This window comes from Vanessa tameamea, chromosome 2, assembly GCF_037043105.1.
Source record: "Vanessa tameamea isolate UH-Manoa-2023 chromosome 2, ilVanTame1 primary haplotype, whole genome shotgun sequence".
Classification (NCBI taxonomy): Eukaryota; Metazoa; Arthropoda; class Insecta; order Lepidoptera; family Nymphalidae; genus Vanessa; species Vanessa tameamea.
This window is the reverse complement of record NC_087310.1, coordinates 11,841,388-11,861,941: the sequence shown is the minus strand read 5'-3', so window position 1 is coordinate 11,861,941 and position 20,554 is coordinate 11,841,388. Positions and strand designations below refer to the sequence as shown.

Genomic DNA, 20,554 nt, shown 5'->3' with positions numbered 1-20,554 from the left:
ACTCGACCACGGAGATCGTCAAACTATATATTATTTATAAATATTTTTACTGCTAATATGTATTTGATTTCAATTGTAATTATAATAGTGCACTCCAAAAAAAAAAAAAACAATTAAATGTCTTAATATGATATATTAATTTAAATTCATGTCTGTTTTTTGGAATGTGACGAGTAATCTAAACTCGCTTTTATATTAATATATAATAAGCGTTATATAAAGAAAAACTCCATTTATTTTACACGCTTCGAAGTAATTAGCGCTTGAGAGCAAACACACCTTTCGTATTTGTTTAAGACGGACTCTCTCTCGTTATATTTACACTAGCTGTGCCCGCGACTTCGTTCGCGTAGTTGTGGGAAACACTATCATGATTATCGTTTGATTGCTCACGTTGGTTTTTGTTATTATAATCGTCAATAAGATTTAATAATATGTTTTACAGTACTTCAGCGTAGATTATATTTTTAGTTTTATTTTCTTGTGGTAGAAGAACATACTGATTTTGCCCGCAACCCGATCTTGACAACGCGACATAGTTGGCCGTCTGAAAAGCAGTATTGACGTAAATCGATTCCTACGTGTTTAAATGTTTGGCCCTGTGATTTATTAATGGTTACGGCAAAAGATAACTTAATGGGAAATTGAATTCTTTTAAAATTAAAAGGTAAATCATTTGGAATCATTGGGATGCGAGGTATAAGCACTGTTTGACCAACTGCCGGACCAGTCAAAACTGTTGCAACGATCACGTTATTGCGAAGGAATTTTACTTGAAGGCGGGTCCCGTTACATAAATTTGGTGGTTTAAGATTTCTGAGTAAAATTATCGCAGAACCTTTAACTTCAGGGAATGTGGTGGAAGGCCGCTCGGGTTTAAAGAATTGAGAAACTCTATAATTCTGTGCGATCAAACGTTGAGAACGTTCTGTACTTGATTCCCGTTGTCGATTCACCGAAGTTCGGAAATTTTGTAAGGCTAACCTCTGTGAACGTTCAACACTCGATTCCCTAGCACGATGTTGTTCACTGACCGTTCTTTGATTAGCCAACCTCTGCGTATTGTCTTCAGCTGTTTCATTGCTACGCAAAAGCCGCAGACGCTTTGCATTAGCAGTCTGCCGAGAAAGGTTCGTTCTTTTTCTAGGCATGTTTGAAACAGTTCGTAGTCAAGTGACTCGTAATGCTTCTTTCTCTTGTCTGGTTACGGGCGTGCCCGACACGTCCTTTTAAGAGCTCCCCCCTCCCAAACAAATATATAATATATATTCACTATCATAAAAAGTAATTGTTCTTTGTCATCAGTGTAAATCTTAAAGGTCGCCATAAAATTTAATAATTACCAATATCTGTGTTTTTATTGCTTATTGTTATACGGTCAATTATGACAACCCTTTTCTTAAATATAAAAGAAATATTGTACAATAGTGTACGATTGCGAATATTTTTTTTTGTTAACAATTCGATGCAGGTGTATCGACATCTGGATGTAAGACAAAAGAAAAAGTCAATTGTAAATAAATAAATCACAAACAAAATTCATACTCTGCCAAAACAAACAAAACGTTCAACAGGAAATGTAATAGTAAATCTGAATGACTTTTCTTTGTCTTGGATTAGGAGAAAAGTTCATGAATTGTAATACCTGACGGTAGACATGTTTGCTTAATCACTCAATTTTGATTCCAATTTTCTGTCATTATATAGGACCACTATGTACGTATAGGGTTTAAAAAAACATCAAGAAGAAGTGTATTTATCGATAGACCAGATTTACAAATTTGGAATATATCATATATTTACAAACCTACCTTGGCTGACACCGCCTCCAAAAATAACAATAATTTTAACTATAATATATTATCGTAATAACATTGCTGACTTTTAAATAGTCTAAATATTTTTAATTTCATTTTACATAGTATAAATCTAAAAAATATTGTGATCATTGTTTGTTATTCATAGGTTTGTGTTAAGTTAGATTTAAAGTGGGTAGGTACATACTTATCTCCTTGCGTGGAAACACAGAACGTACCTACATATTGGTAAGTAGAATAAGTTACTTGATTATTAAGTTGTAGAATAATAAGCAATTATTTTTTACTTTTTAGAGCATATTATTTTTTTTCTCTTTTGAAGTCGGTTTTTTTTTGTCAAAATTTTTGTTTCTAAAAGATTTGGCCGAGTATCGCTAACGTGCTCCTTAGAATTGTTCCGTTCCCTTCCGTACCGTTACTTTGTCAAGGATCCTATGCTCAGAACCTTACCAAACTTTCACCATAGTACCCTTGAAGTATATCCTTTATAATAAAAAAAGAATCATTAAAATTGGTTGGCACAATTTTGAGTTATTCACCTATTTATCGCGCACATACATAATGCACATTTAAGACTTATATCGTTTTCATAGGGATACCATCATCGTAACAGGATAAAATTAAAATGGGGCCCCACGGGAAGCACTACCTTTCAAACAAAAAAAAATTTTCAAAATCCAGTGAAAAGTTATGAGGTAACAAACATATAAAAAAAAAATACAGACGAATTGATAACCTCCTCCTTTTTGAAGTCGGTTGAAAACAAACAATATTAACTTAAACGTAATAAGATATACAAACCGAACAATAAGAAGTTTAGATTGTTTCTCCTTTGGTGTTATTATTTTATAAGGTGATTATAGTACAACCGTGTTGAATATGCTTGAACGTAATAGAAATTACTTGAAATATTGAACTACTAATTTATTTGTGTATTCATTTTAAACGATATTCACCTATTTGCTTATTTGCATAATTTATTTTCTCAGTGATGATTAATCTGCATCGGTGAAAGTATCGCTCGCAATTTTGAACTTTTTTACGTGTGTAATGTAATTTTTATACCTTATTTATACCGTGAAACGTTTGAATTGTTTACTTGCAAAGTACGAAAGGAATGTTCATTGAAATTTTATCTTATATCGTAAGTTAAAACTGCAGCAGATTATGATTTAAATGTAATCGATTTTAAACGATAAAAAATAATGAGCAAATAAGCTGATAACAAAACCTAATTTTGATAAATAATTTAACTATTAAGAATGTTAATTTTTTTAAGTCGTTATGTGCAATGCTACTTCGCAGAACTACACCCGCGGGTGAGAGTGGCGAGCGCGGCGGCGGGGCTGACCCGCCTCCCCCTCAGCCGCCGCCGCGCCCCGCCTGCTAGCACACTCTTAACAAATAGACATATAGTGTCACGGACTTTTTTTTTATTATTAAAAGAGGAATATATCTTTCATACACATTTTTTGAGTAACTTAAAACGTTTATGCTGCGCACGCATCGAAAGTCCATAAATGTGAATAATTTTCCCCGTTTTTGCAACATTTCTCACTGTCGCTGCGCTCCTATTGGTCACAGCGTAATGTTATATAGCCTAAAGCCTTCCTCTATAAATGGACTATTTAACAAAAAAAGAATTTTTCAAATCGGACCAGTAGTTCCTGAGATTAGCGCGTTTAAACAAACAAACAAACAAACTCTTCCGCTTTATATATTAGTATAGATAATAATGCTTACCAATCGAAGCGAACACTTTCATAGGGTGTTGACGTTTTAAGAGAAATTATTCGCTCGAGGGGACAAAAAATGTAAGCCGACGGAGTAAAAGGTTAAGTTCCTTTCTCTCGAGGTCACGGAACCAGGAACAGGCTTAGATGAATCATCGATATTTATAAATAATAAAGTTATCGATTTATTTAAAATATTCACGAAACGATACATTATAACCGAAGTAGATAATTTAGATTGTAGTCAGAACAGAGCCTCCGACAAAATCAAGAAATCGTTAATAGAAAAAAGTAAAATTCATTTTACTTTTTTGATGTTTTTTTGCTAACGGTACAAAATTGGGACTTTAGTTTTAAGTCCTAACAGGGTCGGACCGTTACTTTAGGGGGCCCTGGGCTAACACTACTTAGGGAAACTAAGACATATTTGAACGTAGACTTGAATTAAATTCATTGAATGGTTTTGATTAATTGCAGAACTCACAGGACTGCAAACCATAAGATCTTTTTAATTTAATAAAGTTATGGATTCTTTCGCATTATCGTATATTTTTGACTTTGACTTCACTTAGCTGGAGCCCCCTTAAATCCACGGGACCCTAGGCTGAAGCCAAAAAAGCAATATGGTAGATCCGGCTCTGAGTCCTAAGTAATTTTATAAATTTGAAATGGAGTTTGTTTGTTTGTTTTTTACGCTTTCAGGTAAACACTACTTAACCGATTATTATATAATTTTGTAGATATGTTGTCAGAGTTATTGAATAGGATATAGGGTACCTAGCACTGCTTCACACGCTGTTGGAAACTGTTTTATCTGCATTTTTTAACGTTCTTCTTAGTAACGTGTTATTATCTTTTAGTAATTTATCTTACAACTGAATTAAACAAATTCCGCCTTAACGATCGATCTAAAATTACGCACACACTTGGTGCTGGGTACACTACATTTTATTTAGTTTAGTTCAAGAATTAGACAAATATTTGTTCATTAAAAGACTATTTAAATTGAAATTGTGTGCAATGAAGGGTTTCTATAAAAAAAAATTGTTGGTGATTTGTACCTATATAACATAATGGAATACTTGGGATTAATGTTTGTGCAAGTCCGACTGGATGGGTACCACCTACTCTTCATAATATATTCTACCGCCAAATAGCAATACATTCTTGTAACTACAGACATAAGAGGGACATAACATAATCATATGTTTATGCGTTCGGTGTTGACCACTAACCAACTGAAACAAAAATGGGTAAAAATTTGATTATTTACAATACAGCAGTAAAATTTTAAGTAAGTAGTCGCAAACGTTTAACTTCATAGCAAATACTCGTTCCGCTTTTACTTAGAATAATCAATAGGGCTCATATTCAATTTTTATTAATTAAAATTTTGAACATGGCGGCTCGTTTTGTCAGCGGCATTCAATCAAGCAGCGGAATAGCTCGTAAATCTAGTCAGCTATGGCATTCGGTTAGTAGGTCAATGAACCGGTTCAGTTGCTATCGTCGACGAAATTTATCGTATATTATAATTGACAGGCGCCATAGTGATTTTCGTTTTACGTGGGAAAAGAAAATGAGCAAGACTATTTGTAAATATGTAAAGAGTGAAACTTGTTTGTGTTCTGTACGTACGGGGATAGTTAACAAACATGTACGACTACCAAAATGTTATAATACGACACTTTTAAGAAGCTCCAGAGTTGAGATACTTATCAACGTTCATTTCATAATCATAAGTAACAGCTATTTGTATCCGTTATCCGAAGTCAGTACTTCTTAAATGTGCTTATTAATTTGTAACCGATGGAGTCGTCTATGTTTTTTGCCTTTACCGGGGATGAAATAGCTTTGGTTCCTTTGGTCTCAGCAGAATTGTTTGAATGTTTTTGATTCTAGGATATTTTATAGAAAAAAAAAATAGATGGATGCATGCAATACCAAGAATAAATGCTTATTAAAAATAAATAGTATCTTAAGATGCTGTTTTTTAAACGGAATATTCTCTATTATTATATTATCTTTGCATATAAATATTGGCGGTGTACAATTTGGCTTATTCTGCCAAAGCCTCGCCAACCAAACTGGTGGTTGGGGTGGTCCTGTTTCTTGCGCCATTCCTTATTAGATTTAATGCAAGCCATTGCTAATTTGGCTCTCGAGTAGATGGTAAGTAGAGATAGATCTGAGCAAATAACATAATTTTATCTCTTAATCGTTCATATTCTAAGCGTATCATTTATCCGATCGATCTGAAAGTTTTAAAAGTATTGGAGAGCGCGTAAAGGTTCATATATACTACGTGACTTATCTCAAAATTTCTTGTAAAATGCCGGCTATTTCCTAGGAATATATAATAATGTTACCTGCGTCGGAATATGTTTTTTTAAATATAAATAAAAATGTTTTCATGTTTTTGATCGTTTGTCTTATGATTAAAAATATTACACTGATAATTTTTTTTTTATTTTTCTTTACAGATCTTAAATCTTCGGGTCTGGATTGTGGAAATAAAAGTGGTTCCTCAAATAATGTCAATTGTGTCAATAAAAAATAAAATACGTTCTTATCAAGTGTGAGGTATAAACTAGTAATTATTATACGCGTGTATAATTGTATATTGGTGGTAGTGATTAGAGCAGTGTTGACAAGATGATGACCTTGTACAGAACCATTAAAGGTACGAGTACGACGAAGAGGAAACGGCGAGAAAGAAGGTATGTTTGGAATTTAAGCAACGATTACATTTTATTTAGATAACAATTAAATTAAATAAATATATGACAAGTTTACGTTACGTTTATAACGTTACGTTTACGTTTACGTTTTGAAAATTTTCAGAGATAGTAACGGATATTTTTAAACGACTGATCGGGATGCTTTCGCATTCTTCAAGAACATTATGCGCCTCCCGTATCCTAAGTCGTAGCGTGATGTTAACTACCATAATTTATTATTTTACACTTGCCTATTGCTCAAGCGGTTAGGCATCAATGCGCAACTCTAAGCTAGTGTCAAAAATCGCCTGCAAACGCCTGCATGTAATTTTAGGAAAATGAGATTTAACGTAAATAGTTTAAACTTCATTTCCCAAAATTTCCATAGAGGCGCTTACGCTTATTCTTTCTTTCCATTGGTATTTATATTCATAAATCTATACTGAATATCGTAGTGAAATAAGGTCCAAACCTTCTCATTAATAGCAGGCCTTCGTTCAGCTGAAGTATAATTTACAGGGATGTCACTGTTTCAGGTATTAATTATTATATTTGTCCATTATGAATAGATTTACTCCAGCTAAATTCCTTTATGTTTTAAGGACAAGCAATATCGAATCGGAGAATTGTTTATTAAATACCAACTTATTGATTATCAATTTTAATTATTTATCTAAAGAAATTATCGTTTAAAATGCAAAATCTACTTAATTACTTCTGATCGTTACAATAGATTGCCGCTTTACATTTTATGTGTACTGAATAGTTCTCAATTAGTCATTTAACCTACTTCCCGGCTTCGTTGCCTATAAATTCTCCACAGAAAGGAACAAGCTTTCGTAAGATAAGATTTAAGTATGCGGTCCGCAAATCCAGCCTAGAATGTTGTCAGGCCGACAAGCGATATAATTTTAATCTACGGCTTAAGAACCTCATAAATGAAGGGATTTTAGTTAGGGATTTTTATATAAACCTTACAAATATTGTATATTCAAATTCATCTAATTTGAGAACAGTAACTGTTTAGCCGAATTTGAATACTTGGGACTTTCTCGTTTGATATTGTTATGAAACATTTAATTAGAGCAACACTAATTATTATGAACATTATGTTATATATCTATCTAATGTGGTTAAGAGTTGACCGGCACAAGAGTCATAACAAGTTAGTTCCCTGGGTTTTTAGTGTATTGGCGATCTAAGGATTGGTTACATAATATTAATGCCAGCGCCAATATCTACGAGCAGTGGTGATCATTTACCATCAGGTCTTGTCAGGCGGATTTGTTATACTATTATACTCTATTGTACACCACAAACATAAAATACAGAAAATTAGGACGAAACAAAAAGAAATAATACTAAAAATATATACAAATATTTGATGTGTTGTACAATAGGCGGACTTATGGCTAATTAGCCATCTCTTCGAGACAACCCAAATTCGCCCGTCCGCTTATCAATTTTACATAAAAAAGGTACCTATATACATATGTGCGCAAACAGAAGTGTGCTCTCAATTCTCTTACTCCAACACTGCCGGAGAGTTTATGAGAAGCGGCTTAACGCTTACCGAGGGATCGAGTGTAACTGCCAAAGCACAAAACACCGCGCTGTTACTAAATAAATATTGAAAGAAAAATCGTAAAATCTTTTCTACCCCAACCTGGAAACCTACGAACTCGTAATCTTTGTTATTACCAACACTTTGAATAGCGACAATAAATGTATAAATTCTTTTACAGATATCTCTTCAAAGTTTAATTCGCAATAAACACCCAAATAGACAATTATTTAACATCCTCACTTTCGGATTTATAATTGTTAATGTACCGTTATAATAATATATTCTAAGTTATAGGCTTCTTATATTGGAGCGCCGTTTGTAGTGAACGGCCATTTGTGGAAACACGTTATTCAACACGTTCATAATATTGTGTTGTTAGTTAACTTAACGAAATAGTTTGTGAATTCCTACATAGATGGCGCTGTGTGGCGTTAAATATAATATACCTAATAATAAGTATACATGTATCTATTAAGATGGTATATATTATTAGAAATAAAGAAAATTAAAAAGTAACGATTATTTTTTAATAAATCAATAAATACAGTAAAGTATAAATAGAAAATTTTCAAACTAAACAGAATTGAAACTTAATATGAATCTAGTAGATATGAATGTTGATAAGTATTGATATTGTGTGACAAATTTAAACTTAGAATAGGTATATACAGGGTTATTGGTAATTCGACGTATTCCCGTTAGGAGGTAATAGGGGGTGACTATCTGAAAATCAAAATAAGAATTATGAACGCTTCAAATACAATGCGGAATAATTTGACTATTTCGGTAGTTAAGTCACAACTTAGAAAAAGAATGCGCCTTTGCGTTCGCAATAGGGGAAGTCACTTCGAGCAAGAACTAGGCTAAATTACAAAATATCTTAATTGTAACTTAACTACTGAACTGTTTATGAATCTAAATTTTATTTTATTGTATTAGGTAAGTAAGTTAAGTAAATAAGTAAGTTTTTTTACATTGGTTATTATTTTAAATCAATTTTGTGGGAATTTTAAAGAGCGACCTTTAGGACGAATTCGGTCATGTTCGAATACGAATTTCCGCCAGCTTCCTTTCTGATCATTTTATTTCGGTTGCTTTGAAATTAATTCCTAGTTTTTATACATTTTCGGAAAGCTAAGTAAATTATTATGTTTTTAAAATAATCTGCAGAACAAGTTTCATAAAGATTTTTTTTGTTTTTCAGGTATATTTGAGGAAAAAAAATAATGAAAATATTGAAATAATATAGTTTTCCGTCTCGCATTTTTAAATTTGGACCGATAATTATCGTTAAAATATTGAAAAATATCGAGTGTTTAATCGTTTTTATAAATCAGAAGAAAAAAGTAGATTTTAATCAAAACTTTTTTTTAAATAAGTTTTAGAAGTTGCATTTTTAACTTATTTTGAAAAAATCTAAAAAACGTGATAACTCAAAAATGGTTCACTTTTGCATCGTGCATATGGGGGTTAAAATTATCGCAAACAGTCACCCCTATCACCTCCTAACGGGAATACGTCGAAATACCATTAACCCTGTATAGATTAGAATTATCGTTTATTCTGTCGCATTTCCTTTAAACATAGAGACAATAGGTTACTTTTCTATATAAAAAAGTTATAAGTATATCATGGAATTCTTGTAAAAACTTCATATAAGTATATCATGGTCTTTTAAAAACTTGTGATTATGAAGTTTAATCATTTGATAGATATTTTAAGATACAGTTATATTAAGTAATGGTAGCGCCCTGAAATCACACGAACGACTAAAAACTCCTTGTTATATATGATTTTTTTTTTATATTAAAATATTATACATTATTTTATAGAATCATCTTGCTGAATTACGGTAAAAACCATATTGAATTTAGCGTGTGAAAAAGTTTGAAGATTTTATTTATATTTATAATATAATATATTAGAGAAAAATATTCCCGAAAAATTTGGCTTACTATAATATCTACAAATTCGAATAAGTTAACTATCATTATCAATATTATTTAAAAATAGTACCTTGCGTATCATCTTTAATAAAATAATATCGTCTAAGGTTGTTAACCAGACGGTTTTAAACAATAATTATAATTATACCTAACGACATCCAATTAAATAATAACAACCAGATATATTTTATGGATGAATAAAAAACAGACGAGACAGCAAATGATCGATATTAACCGCCGAAGCAGACAGCGACGGCCGAAATCACAGACTTAATTACAAAACACATACATTTAATTACTCAATTATTTTTTTGTGTGAACTTCATAGATCTCATCGCGCGAGCTATCGATGAAACGTCAGTCGTCAGTATCTGTTAACAAGATAATAGATGAAATGCTAGGATTTAAAATTAGACAATAAGTACATTGTGTGAGAAGTTTACAATAAAACAATAATAAAAAATAACTTGACGGTGTTTTTGGTAGGGAGGCGTCGCATGAGCGCGAACTATTTCATTTAAATTATTATTTGATTCAGGATATGAGAACAGTTGTTGGAATATAAAAATATATTTTGTTTTCAATGACTTAACAATTAACATTTGGAATTACTAATAGTAACTGTGTTAAAATTACTGCTTTAAAATAACGTTCTTTGTAATTTCTTTAGAAATTTCGTTTTAAATAATTTTGCGATAAGTTATTTGTTGCGATATATAATGTATACAAAACATACTTAATGTTTTGTCTTGTTACAAACCTTTTTAGGGTTCCGTACCCAAAGGTTAAACGGGATACTATTACTAATACTTAGCTGTCCGTCCGCCCGTCTGTCCGTCTGTCACCATCTGATGAATTGTGATAATTAGACATTTAAATTTTTTACGGATGATGTATTTCTGTTGCCACTATAACAGCAAATACTAAAAACAGAATAAAATAAATATTCAAGTGGGGCTCCCTTACAACAGACATGATTGTGCCCCGTTTTTATAGTGTACCGAACCCTTCGTGCGGGTGTCCGACTCGCACTTGGTTGGATTTTTTCAGTACCAGAAACTTTTCCTAAATAAGCCATTATATTACTTGATGGCAAAAGGTCACCACGCATCTTGTCATCTGATTTAAAGTATTATATTTGTTGTGGCCGTAACAACACTGGTTTCCCCTTCAAATTTAAACATACCAGCAATAAAAAGTATACAAAATATTGGCACTAACAGTGAAATAACTAATAAGTCGGATATATACGACCAATTCGGGCTCGACAAATCCTTTTAAAAAAGTCTCTAAAGCAACAAAGCTGCGCGTTTGAACTGTCTAGTAAATATCTTCTTTTGACACCATTGCATTAACGAAAGGATTTATTTATCAACATTACCAATATTTGCCACGCTTACGACGCCTACATATTAGAAATAGGGGGTCTCTTGTATCGCAATAAACACACAAATAAGACTTTATCCATGTTTAGCTCGGGCTAAAACGTGTTCAAATTGAATTGACATGTTCCAGATAAAATTATAGTTATTTATTATCGACTAGAGCCTTCGAAAACATAAGTCTACGATACAATGTTTGGGAGTCGATGTTAATATCTGTAAGACATGGACTTAATGATTTAAAACCGGTTTTTCTCGGTAGAATCTACATTTCGAACCGGTGTTAGCTTTACATTTAGCATTAGGTAAATATACATTTGTAAATTAACGCACCTTTTTAAATAAAGTTCACAGACATAAATTCTATGATATGGATGTTTCACATATTGAGGGCTTGTCTACAATCTGCTAGAATGATTACATTTTTTGTTCAGATCAGTTCCACTTCTTACAGAAGTTTTTAGTGTGAATTTACATAACCTCAACCCTTACGAGCGATGTAAAGCAAGAGGATTCCGCTTCGGTATCCACTAAAGCAATTTCTCGTGGAAATATGATTGCACAACTTCGATACGATACTTGACATGGGTTTAAATACCTACATAATTTTATTAGGTAATACAGAGTCGTAAGTAGACACAATAGACTGTGAGCGTTGTAATGGCGTCCTTATTTTGTAAATAGGCCACGTTTGATAACTGCGTGGGTGCCACCCACCGAAATGGTGATTTATTGGGAAATTATAATAAGTATATTCTCATTCACTATTTACATGCATATTATAATACTGGTAACATGTTTGGTATAAATTTAGACTTATTTAAATGAAGTTTTTATTCGTGGATCACGGGTTTTACGTCCGTGCATTTTTCAAGATGAAATTGAAGTTAGGTACTTTGCGTTTTAAGCACTACCTTCGTACAAAGACTTATTTACATTTGCTTGGTTCTTCTATTTCTGCGTGCAAGAAGGACTTCATATGTATTCAACTCATCGCAGCTGTCTGATCTTAATAAGCGTCGCCCGAGCTGCACCGAAACTTTTAGTTCTCCAACCTCTGCATCCAATTGGGTTCCACTACCTGCTTCAGGTCATCGGTCCACCTAGCTGAAGGGCGCCCTAAATTATGTTCACCAATCTGGAGTCACTACTCCAGGGCTCGTCTTCTCTTTCAACGTTCGTATACTTCTTTCGTATTTTTCTTTGTTGTTGTTGTTTGTTGTTCGTAGACTTCTCAGTGACCTCGAATTCTATGTTTACCTTTGTCGACTATTTAGCTACCACAAAACATTTTACCTTTAAAATATAAGGATATATAAGGACTGATTGCCATATTAAATACCAGTCTGCGTGGCATGAAGTGCGAAGTTGATTTATAACTGAATCATCGGATTTCATCTTATATTGATTAAGAAATTGGTTTAATTTTTTTTATATACTTTCGTCTGACTAATAAGTATGAATAATATTTTATTTAAGTAATTTTAACCCAAAACAACTAACAAAGTTGCTTTAACTATATATATATATATATATATATATAATACAGACATTACAAATAGTTTAACAACTTTTGACAATAATTAAATTACGTTGACAAATATATTTTTAAAATCATGCGTGAATTAAAACAATAACAAAAACTAAGTTTTAATAATATTGTACTGTATACAACAGAAAGAGACCTCTGTCTCTTTCTAATGTATACATTTCTCACTAGAAAGAGAGGGAACCTACCTAGGGGGTGTAACGCTTCTTTCTTATTTCTGCTAATTCGGTCTCTAGTAAACCGCGTAAAAGAACTTCGTTTCAAAGCCTATATTATTTCGATAAAATATTTCGCTTAATGGAAAATAATTGTTTATTATTATTAGGAATATAACAACTAGTATAAAGTAGCAACTATGTCTATATTCATAACATAACATAATCAGCCTGTAAATTTCCCACTGTTGGGCTAAGGCCTCCTCTCCCGTTGAGGAGAAGGTATGGAGCATATTCCACCACGCTGCTCCAATGCGGGTTGGTGGAATACACATGTGGCAGAATTTCGTTGAAATTAGACACATGCAGGTTTCCTCACGATGTTTTCCTTCACCGCTGAGCACGAGATGAATTATAAACAAATTAAGCACATGTAAATTCAGTGGTGCCTGCCTGGGTTTGAACCCGAAAACATCGGTTAAGATGCACGCGTTCTAACCACTGGGCCATCTCGGCTCTAATTCACATTATCATTTATTAGTAAATTATAGAGTAATTACTAGTTAAATTGGACCATTATATTATATATAATTATATTATTAGTCATAATTATACAATTATTTCACGAAAATGTTATTATGTCACACAAATATATCGTAATTTACTTGATCATTTATTATATAATATGTAAAGATTAGTTAACATATTTATATATTTAAACTTTAATAGTAAATTTGCGTAAACATCGCAATTTCTAATGTTTTTGACTGTATCAAGGGGCCCATAAATAATGAATGCTTTTTATACTAAAAAAATAAGAGCAGTTCTCTGTTAATTCGTTTAAAGAGATTGTAGAATATTCTGAACATTTTTATATGCAATCAGTGCACAAAAAACGAGCAAAGAACCACAGGCTCATCAATATTACACCGCTACCGCGCAGCAGTAATTCCATCGCGGTGTGGTCTTTTATTTATCACTAGAACAAATTTTTAATTGGTCTGGCCTTATCAAGTAGATAAACTAACAATGCTGTTGAGATAATGGATCGTAAGTGAAAATTTATGTTTTAATAGTCGCGAGGTGTCTTTTTATAAGAGTCTCTCAAAATTCCGCGCGCGCGTGCGCACCGAGATACTATATATGTATGTCTACTCGTGAACATGTTTGTTTTAATTATAACATTTTGATATATTTTAGTTTCAATATTTAGTGCGAATAATTCGCGTAATATTATTTAATGTAATTGAATGCATAAAAAATTAGATAAAAGGGTTTTATTAAATTTATGTGCTTATTATAGATTATAAATAAAGCTAGATGTAGCTATAAATTAGAAATTAACAAACTAAAAATTATATTAAATTTGCATTTAGTGATAAAATAATTCTAAGTCAGTCATCTATTATATTAATCAACTGAAATTGTTTGTTCCATTTTTAAAAGGATTTCATAATATGAATTTATTTTAAAAGAGATCCCTTTAAATGTAGTGTTAGAACACTAAGGTCGCAAGCCTTAATATTGTAAAATGAAAATATAAACATGTTTGATATCATGTAAAATAAAAAAATAAAAAAATCGAATACCTGTAACATATATCAATAAATATTCAAAAACGCAAGCAGATAAATACCAGATAGCAGTAATGAAATTCGTACGACAACCGATTCCGTGAAGGAATGTTTGGAATAGAATAATCATGACGGTTCAAAAAACTGGCACTCTTGATTAATGTACTAACGTGATTGCTTTCTTAAAAATTCCCTCATTTTATTATTATTGGCATTTTTGATTGGTTAAATTATCTTGTATTCTGAATTGACCATACGACGAATCTAATTTACGAGATGCTATAATTATCTCTTAATTCATTTCAGGAGTTGATTGTTTTCAGTTCAGAATCATTTTAGTTGATGAATTGAAACAGAATCGATTCTGAGTTAGGAATTAATTAATAGAGATGCTAGTTTTGTTCAATGACGCATTAATGGCCTGGAAACTTTATTCTGTCGGCGTACATCAATCATCGGTATTGCTGAATTTCGGTATGACGGTGAGGAAATTAGTGTTTACTGGTATGATGACCTACCATTTTATATCTCGTAGTTGGTGGTGCATTTTCGGTGTAACAATCTATACTAATATTATAAATGCAAAATCGTCTGTCGTTTTTGTCACGGCCACACCACTGAATCTAATTTGATAAAATTTAGTATGAAGCAAGCTGAACTCAAAGAAACGACATGTACTTTTATATTTAACACTGACGACCGACCCCTAAAACACGAGCGAGACCGCGGACGACAACCAGTTACTTTTTTTTACAAAGTTCACCGCTTTCTTTGTACAAAATAAGAGAAAATTAAATCACATTAGAATCGTTTGTGACCAAAACATTTTTTATTTTACTCCAAAGTTTTCATATTGGTATCCATATATAATTTCCTAACCTAATCTCCTATATCTAATAGTCTAGTTTTATCTATTAGAACCTGTATGAATATATATATTAATATCTCTAAGGTATCCTTTATTATTTCTTTTAATTTTATTTTTTAATTATTCTGTACCATGACCAAGATATTTATCGCATCACAAAATCAAACCGTAAATAAATTTTAATTCGATTGTTTATAATCAAACATATAATTCGCGTAGCGTGCTTAAAATTCGAGTTCTGTTGTTTGCGTAGCTTATTGTATTTTGAGTACTTGAGACTTCAAATATTATTATTATAAATAACTATATAATAATAATATTATATAGTTATTTATAGTATTAATAACTATTAATAAAAGACTTGTAGTACTTCTACAAAGTGTAAAACAAAGTTGCTTCGAGTCATCTGTACGCTTATATCTTTTGAACTACGGAACGGAGTTTAATGCGGTTGTCATCAATAAATCAATAATGAGAGTGCTTCAAGAGAAAGGTTTATATTTGTAATACATATATATTATAGTAGAGAAAATTTAAATTTTCCTAGTCGGAAAAATCAAGTACTTTTTTTGTTCTTCTATTTAAGAGGTTGTATTATACTCTTAATGTACCAATGTAAAGCCGGGACGGGTTGCTGGTATAGTAAAAAGGAAATTTTGACACAGGTATTATAATATTTAGTTAATGTTAATGTTTTGCTATGTTTAGATATTTAAAAATCAAACTATAATAACAATTTATTTTAATTTCTGTTTAATGAATGTGAATTCAACTTAGTGCTAAGAAAGATGTCACTTTTAGGTAAAATTTTTGCACTTGCACACTTTTATTTATTTGCAATAACAATACATTTTTCTTGAATGATTTACAAACATATATTTTTATATTGCCACATTAAATTTTTGTGATAATGATAATACACTTATTACAGAAATAAAAGTACTAATATAATTTTATTACGCTCTCTAAGGGCTCTAAGTTGATGTTCGTCAGACATAGTTAAATTACAAATCTTTAATTTGAAAGAATACATACAAAACACGATCAGACACGGTGCAATTATTTTTTTCTTACTCAGCATATTAATAGTTATTCAATAATAATTATCACTATGTTTGGAACTAACCATATTTAAGAAACAGGTAACATATATCATCATCCTCATCATCCTCCTGCCCTTATCCCAACTCTACTTGGGGTCGGCGCAGCATGTCTTCTTCTTCCATACTTCTCTGTCGGACGTCATCTCACGAGTAACATTCTTTCTAACCATATCGTCTTTCACACAATCCATCCATCGTTTCTTGGGTCTTCAACAACAGGTAACATATATGTCTTTTGAAATTTGACCTAATCCGTAAACAGATAAAAAGTTAAATATTTTAAAAATGTATCTGATCCCTAATGCCGCACTCCGGTGTAAGCCTTTACATTTTAAGGACATGCTTTGGAGCTATAAGTTTTCCTTCACCGGAAAGCGCAAAATAAATATAAACCTAAATTAAACCCATGAAATTTGAACGCGGTTTGAATCCGCAATTATTTATTTACGTTATTCAGCCTGTGTTCCGTATCATTGAGTACTATATATCTTTTGTTTATATATAGTCGATATATTCATGTTTAAAGTGTGAATGTAATTCCACGATTACGTCAATAACTAGTTTCGTACAACGGAGCAAAACGTAATCGTTAACTTCTCGGTAGCAAAAATGTTGCAATAGTTAGTTAGGAAATATTAAAAAATCTCACATTAAATTTAATTTCTCAAAACATTAATCAAATTAAACATATCCCTTACTGCATTAAGGTTAAAGTCTAAAATTGCTTAACATATTTATTTTACACGACCGTAAATAAGGTGCAAATGTGCATCAAAATGTTTACACAGCGCTTTACTTTCAAACCTTATCTCGAGTATCGGCAGTAAAAAATGTAATACTACGTTAACTGCTTTTGTAATGGCTTACGAGCGTCCTCATGAAGGGCTGACTTAAATAAACTAGGTTAGAGAAGACTCGAATTATCTTTTTTTATAATAGTGGTAGATGGACGGGCAAATCGTCCTGATGGTAAGTGGTCACCACCGCACATTGGCGATGTAAGAAATAACAATCATTCCTTACATCCCCAGTGTGCCACCAACCTTGGAATCTAATATGTTATGTCCCAATAGTGATTACACAATAGTTAGTACACTGACTAACTTATCGTACAAACCGGAACACAACAATTCTAAGAATTTCTATTTGGCAATATGTGATAGTGGAACTCTTCAATGTCTATTAGTAAATTCTTCAAGGTCGCAAAGCCTGTATTTGGGCAATTACATTTTTTTGTGTTATTATGTGTTTCAAAAATAAAATAAATAAATAAATATTGAACAACATCACATACATTACTCTGATCCCAGTGTAAGTAGCTAAAGCACTTGTTTTATGGAATATCAGAAGTAACGATGGTACCATAAACACCCAGATCCATGACAACATAGAAAACTAATGAACTTTTTCTACATCGACTCGGCCAGGAATCGATCCCGAGACCTCGGAGTGGAGTGTACACACTACTCGACCACGGAGGTCGTCATCAAAAATATCATTTACTTATATAAATTTTAGTTAAAACACTCATCAGATATTCTACCGCCAAACAGCAGTACTCAGTATTGTTGTGTTCCGGTTTGAAGAGTGAGTGAGAGTAACTACTGGCACAAGGGACATAACATCTTAGTTCCCGAGGTTGGTGGCGCATTGGTTATGTAAGGAATGGTTAATATTTCTTACAGCGCCAATGTCTATGGGCGGTAGTGACCACTTACCATCAGGTGACCTATTTGCTCGTCCGCCTACGGATATCATAAAAAAAAATATATATAATAAAAAAAATAACTCTTTACAATAGCGTGGACGAAATCACACCTCCGATTTATTTAGTTAGATATATGTTTGTAGTTAGATTGTAAAACTTAATTAGTTTAACAATAGTAACACTGGCCAAGACCGTATGGGGCCGAGTCAATATAATACAGAAGGGTAAGGATTGCGCATTACAATTACAATCAAATGTCACAAACAATAATGTATTATACAAAATGAAAGTTTGGTAACTGTTATCAGCATTCATGTTCGTTCGTTACATAACATTGTTGTTATATCAAGAGATCTATTGTTAGTTTAGCTGCGTAATACCTTGCTATTATAGGTTTTTTTTTTTTTTTTTTATGTCATAGGTGGCGAACGTGCAGGAGGCTCACCTGATGGAAAGTGACTACCACCGCCCATGGACATCTGCAACACCGGGGGGCTCGCAGGTGCGTTGCCGGCCTTTCAGGAAAGAGTACGCTCTTTTCTTGAAGGTTCCCAAGTCGTATCGGTTCGGAAAAACCGTCGGCGAAAGCTGGTTCCACAGAGTGGTTGTCCGATGTCAATATATATTGTTAATATTGATAAAGTGATTAAATCAATATTATTTGTGTGTAAATATTTAACAATACACACGGTCTTCACTTGCTACGTTTGAGTACATAATTCACATATCGTGTGGAAATTAATACGTATCACATCAAAGAAGTTTTGTTATTGAAGCTTGTGTAATTTTTTAAAGTCTTTCTGACTAATAACCTCTCTGTCCCTCTCGTAGTATGATTGACCGGCAATCTAACGAGACGTGAGAAATCTCACGTGTATATTATAACATTTCCAAATGAGTGTTATAACTTTGTTTACAGTCGTAAGAATATATAAATTATAAACGTAGATTGGGTTCAAACCCGCCATTGAAATTTGATGTTGTGATTAATTTGTGTTCATTATTCATTTCATGTTTGTCGAATGAAATACTATCACATGTGTGTGTGCCCGACAACACAACGTAGAGCAGTATGGTAGAGTATGCTCTGAGTCTTTTCCTGGAAAGTAGAGCAGTCAAAAGCGCAGTGGTGGTATTTTTACAGGCATTTAGTTGACTAGCTCGGCTTTCTCTAGCAGTAGCGTGAAAATACTGCCTACTGTAGTAGGCAAACCTTTTCATACCGACTAAAAGTTTAAGTTCAAACGAAAAATAATTTGAGCCGATCCAAGTTGTTGGTGTTAATTCAAATATGCTGGAATTTTCTGTATTATACAATTTTACAAAAGAATTAACTAAAATCACGAACTACAAGATAAAAAAATAGGTCAATTATTCCATATTAAAGTAAGTAACATTTATGCAATGAGTTATAATATTTAACGAAACGGTCTTAATCTCAGCTCAATCATTCTTAAACGTATTTTCAACCGCGATAAACAGCGCCTTGACTTAACTTTTGAAATGCTGTACATTCTTTCTAGATCTGCATAGAGCACCCTAATATTTAAAATGTCATCGTTTTAAGCTTTATTGCAACTTGAAAAGATCCATTTTCGACTGAATTAATATTCAGGCGGGAATGGTAATTGAGCCCAGTAGATCGTGACTTATGATTTCATTATAGCTCGTGCGGCGCTTAATAGCTCTTGCGACAGAATAGCACCCTATTTACGAGTACGTGTAATAAGATAACTATTGAGTTGATTGATATCTCTCGACTAGCATTCCCTTATTATAATTTTATCCTAATCTGTATATTTCTTATCACTTGTCACAATTCACTATCGAATTCAAAATCAATCCTAAAAAAATATGTATAGATTCAGTCGAATAGGAAAACTTCAAGTAATTTTGAATCGTCAAGCGTTACCACTGTTTCGAAAATTGGAATGTTGATTCTATAGTTACATTAACGAACTTTACTTTATTAAAGTAAATTATAAAAATATTTACTTTGTCACGTGGTTAACAATTTACATTGATAATGGAAAAATGACGAAGATAGACTTCTTTTACCATTCATTCCACATTAGTTCTAACTTCAGCATCCAAGACTCGATTCAATTTAACTAACATTTGTTAATTAACAATAAAATCAAATTTTAAAATTTTACTCGAGTTAACAAATATTGATTCGTTTTTGTTGCTTCAATTTGATTAAGAGTGTATTCAAACGGCATATATAAGGAGAGAGACAAATATGTCTGTGTGTGTTTTGATATGCGTTAGAATCAATGTGTGCGTAAGAGTTAGTATTCTTTGTAATGTTGCATAAATATTATACATAAAGTAATGTAAGCTAAGATTAAAAAAAAGGCAGACGGAGCGCACGGAACATATATATATATATATTTTTTTTATGCCATTGATTGGCGGATGAGCATATGGGC

The 20,554-nt window shown here is 32.3% G+C and overlaps 1 protein-coding gene across 1 annotated transcript in view; it reads left to right on the top strand.

Annotated features, from left to right (window-relative positions):
- Nucleotides 1-6,050: 6,050 nt before the first annotated feature.
- The window catches only part of LOC113393764 (uncharacterized), a 145,828-nt gene continuing 131,324 nt past the window's right edge, over nucleotides 6,051-20,554 (top strand). Inside the window, exon 1 of the mRNA XM_026630808.2 lies at nucleotides 6,051-6,270. Within this exon, the coding sequence (XP_026486593.1) occupies nucleotides 6,206-6,270 (65 nt within the window). The 5' untranslated portion in view covers nucleotides 6,051-6,205. The remainder of the gene's footprint in view (nucleotides 6,271-20,554) is intronic.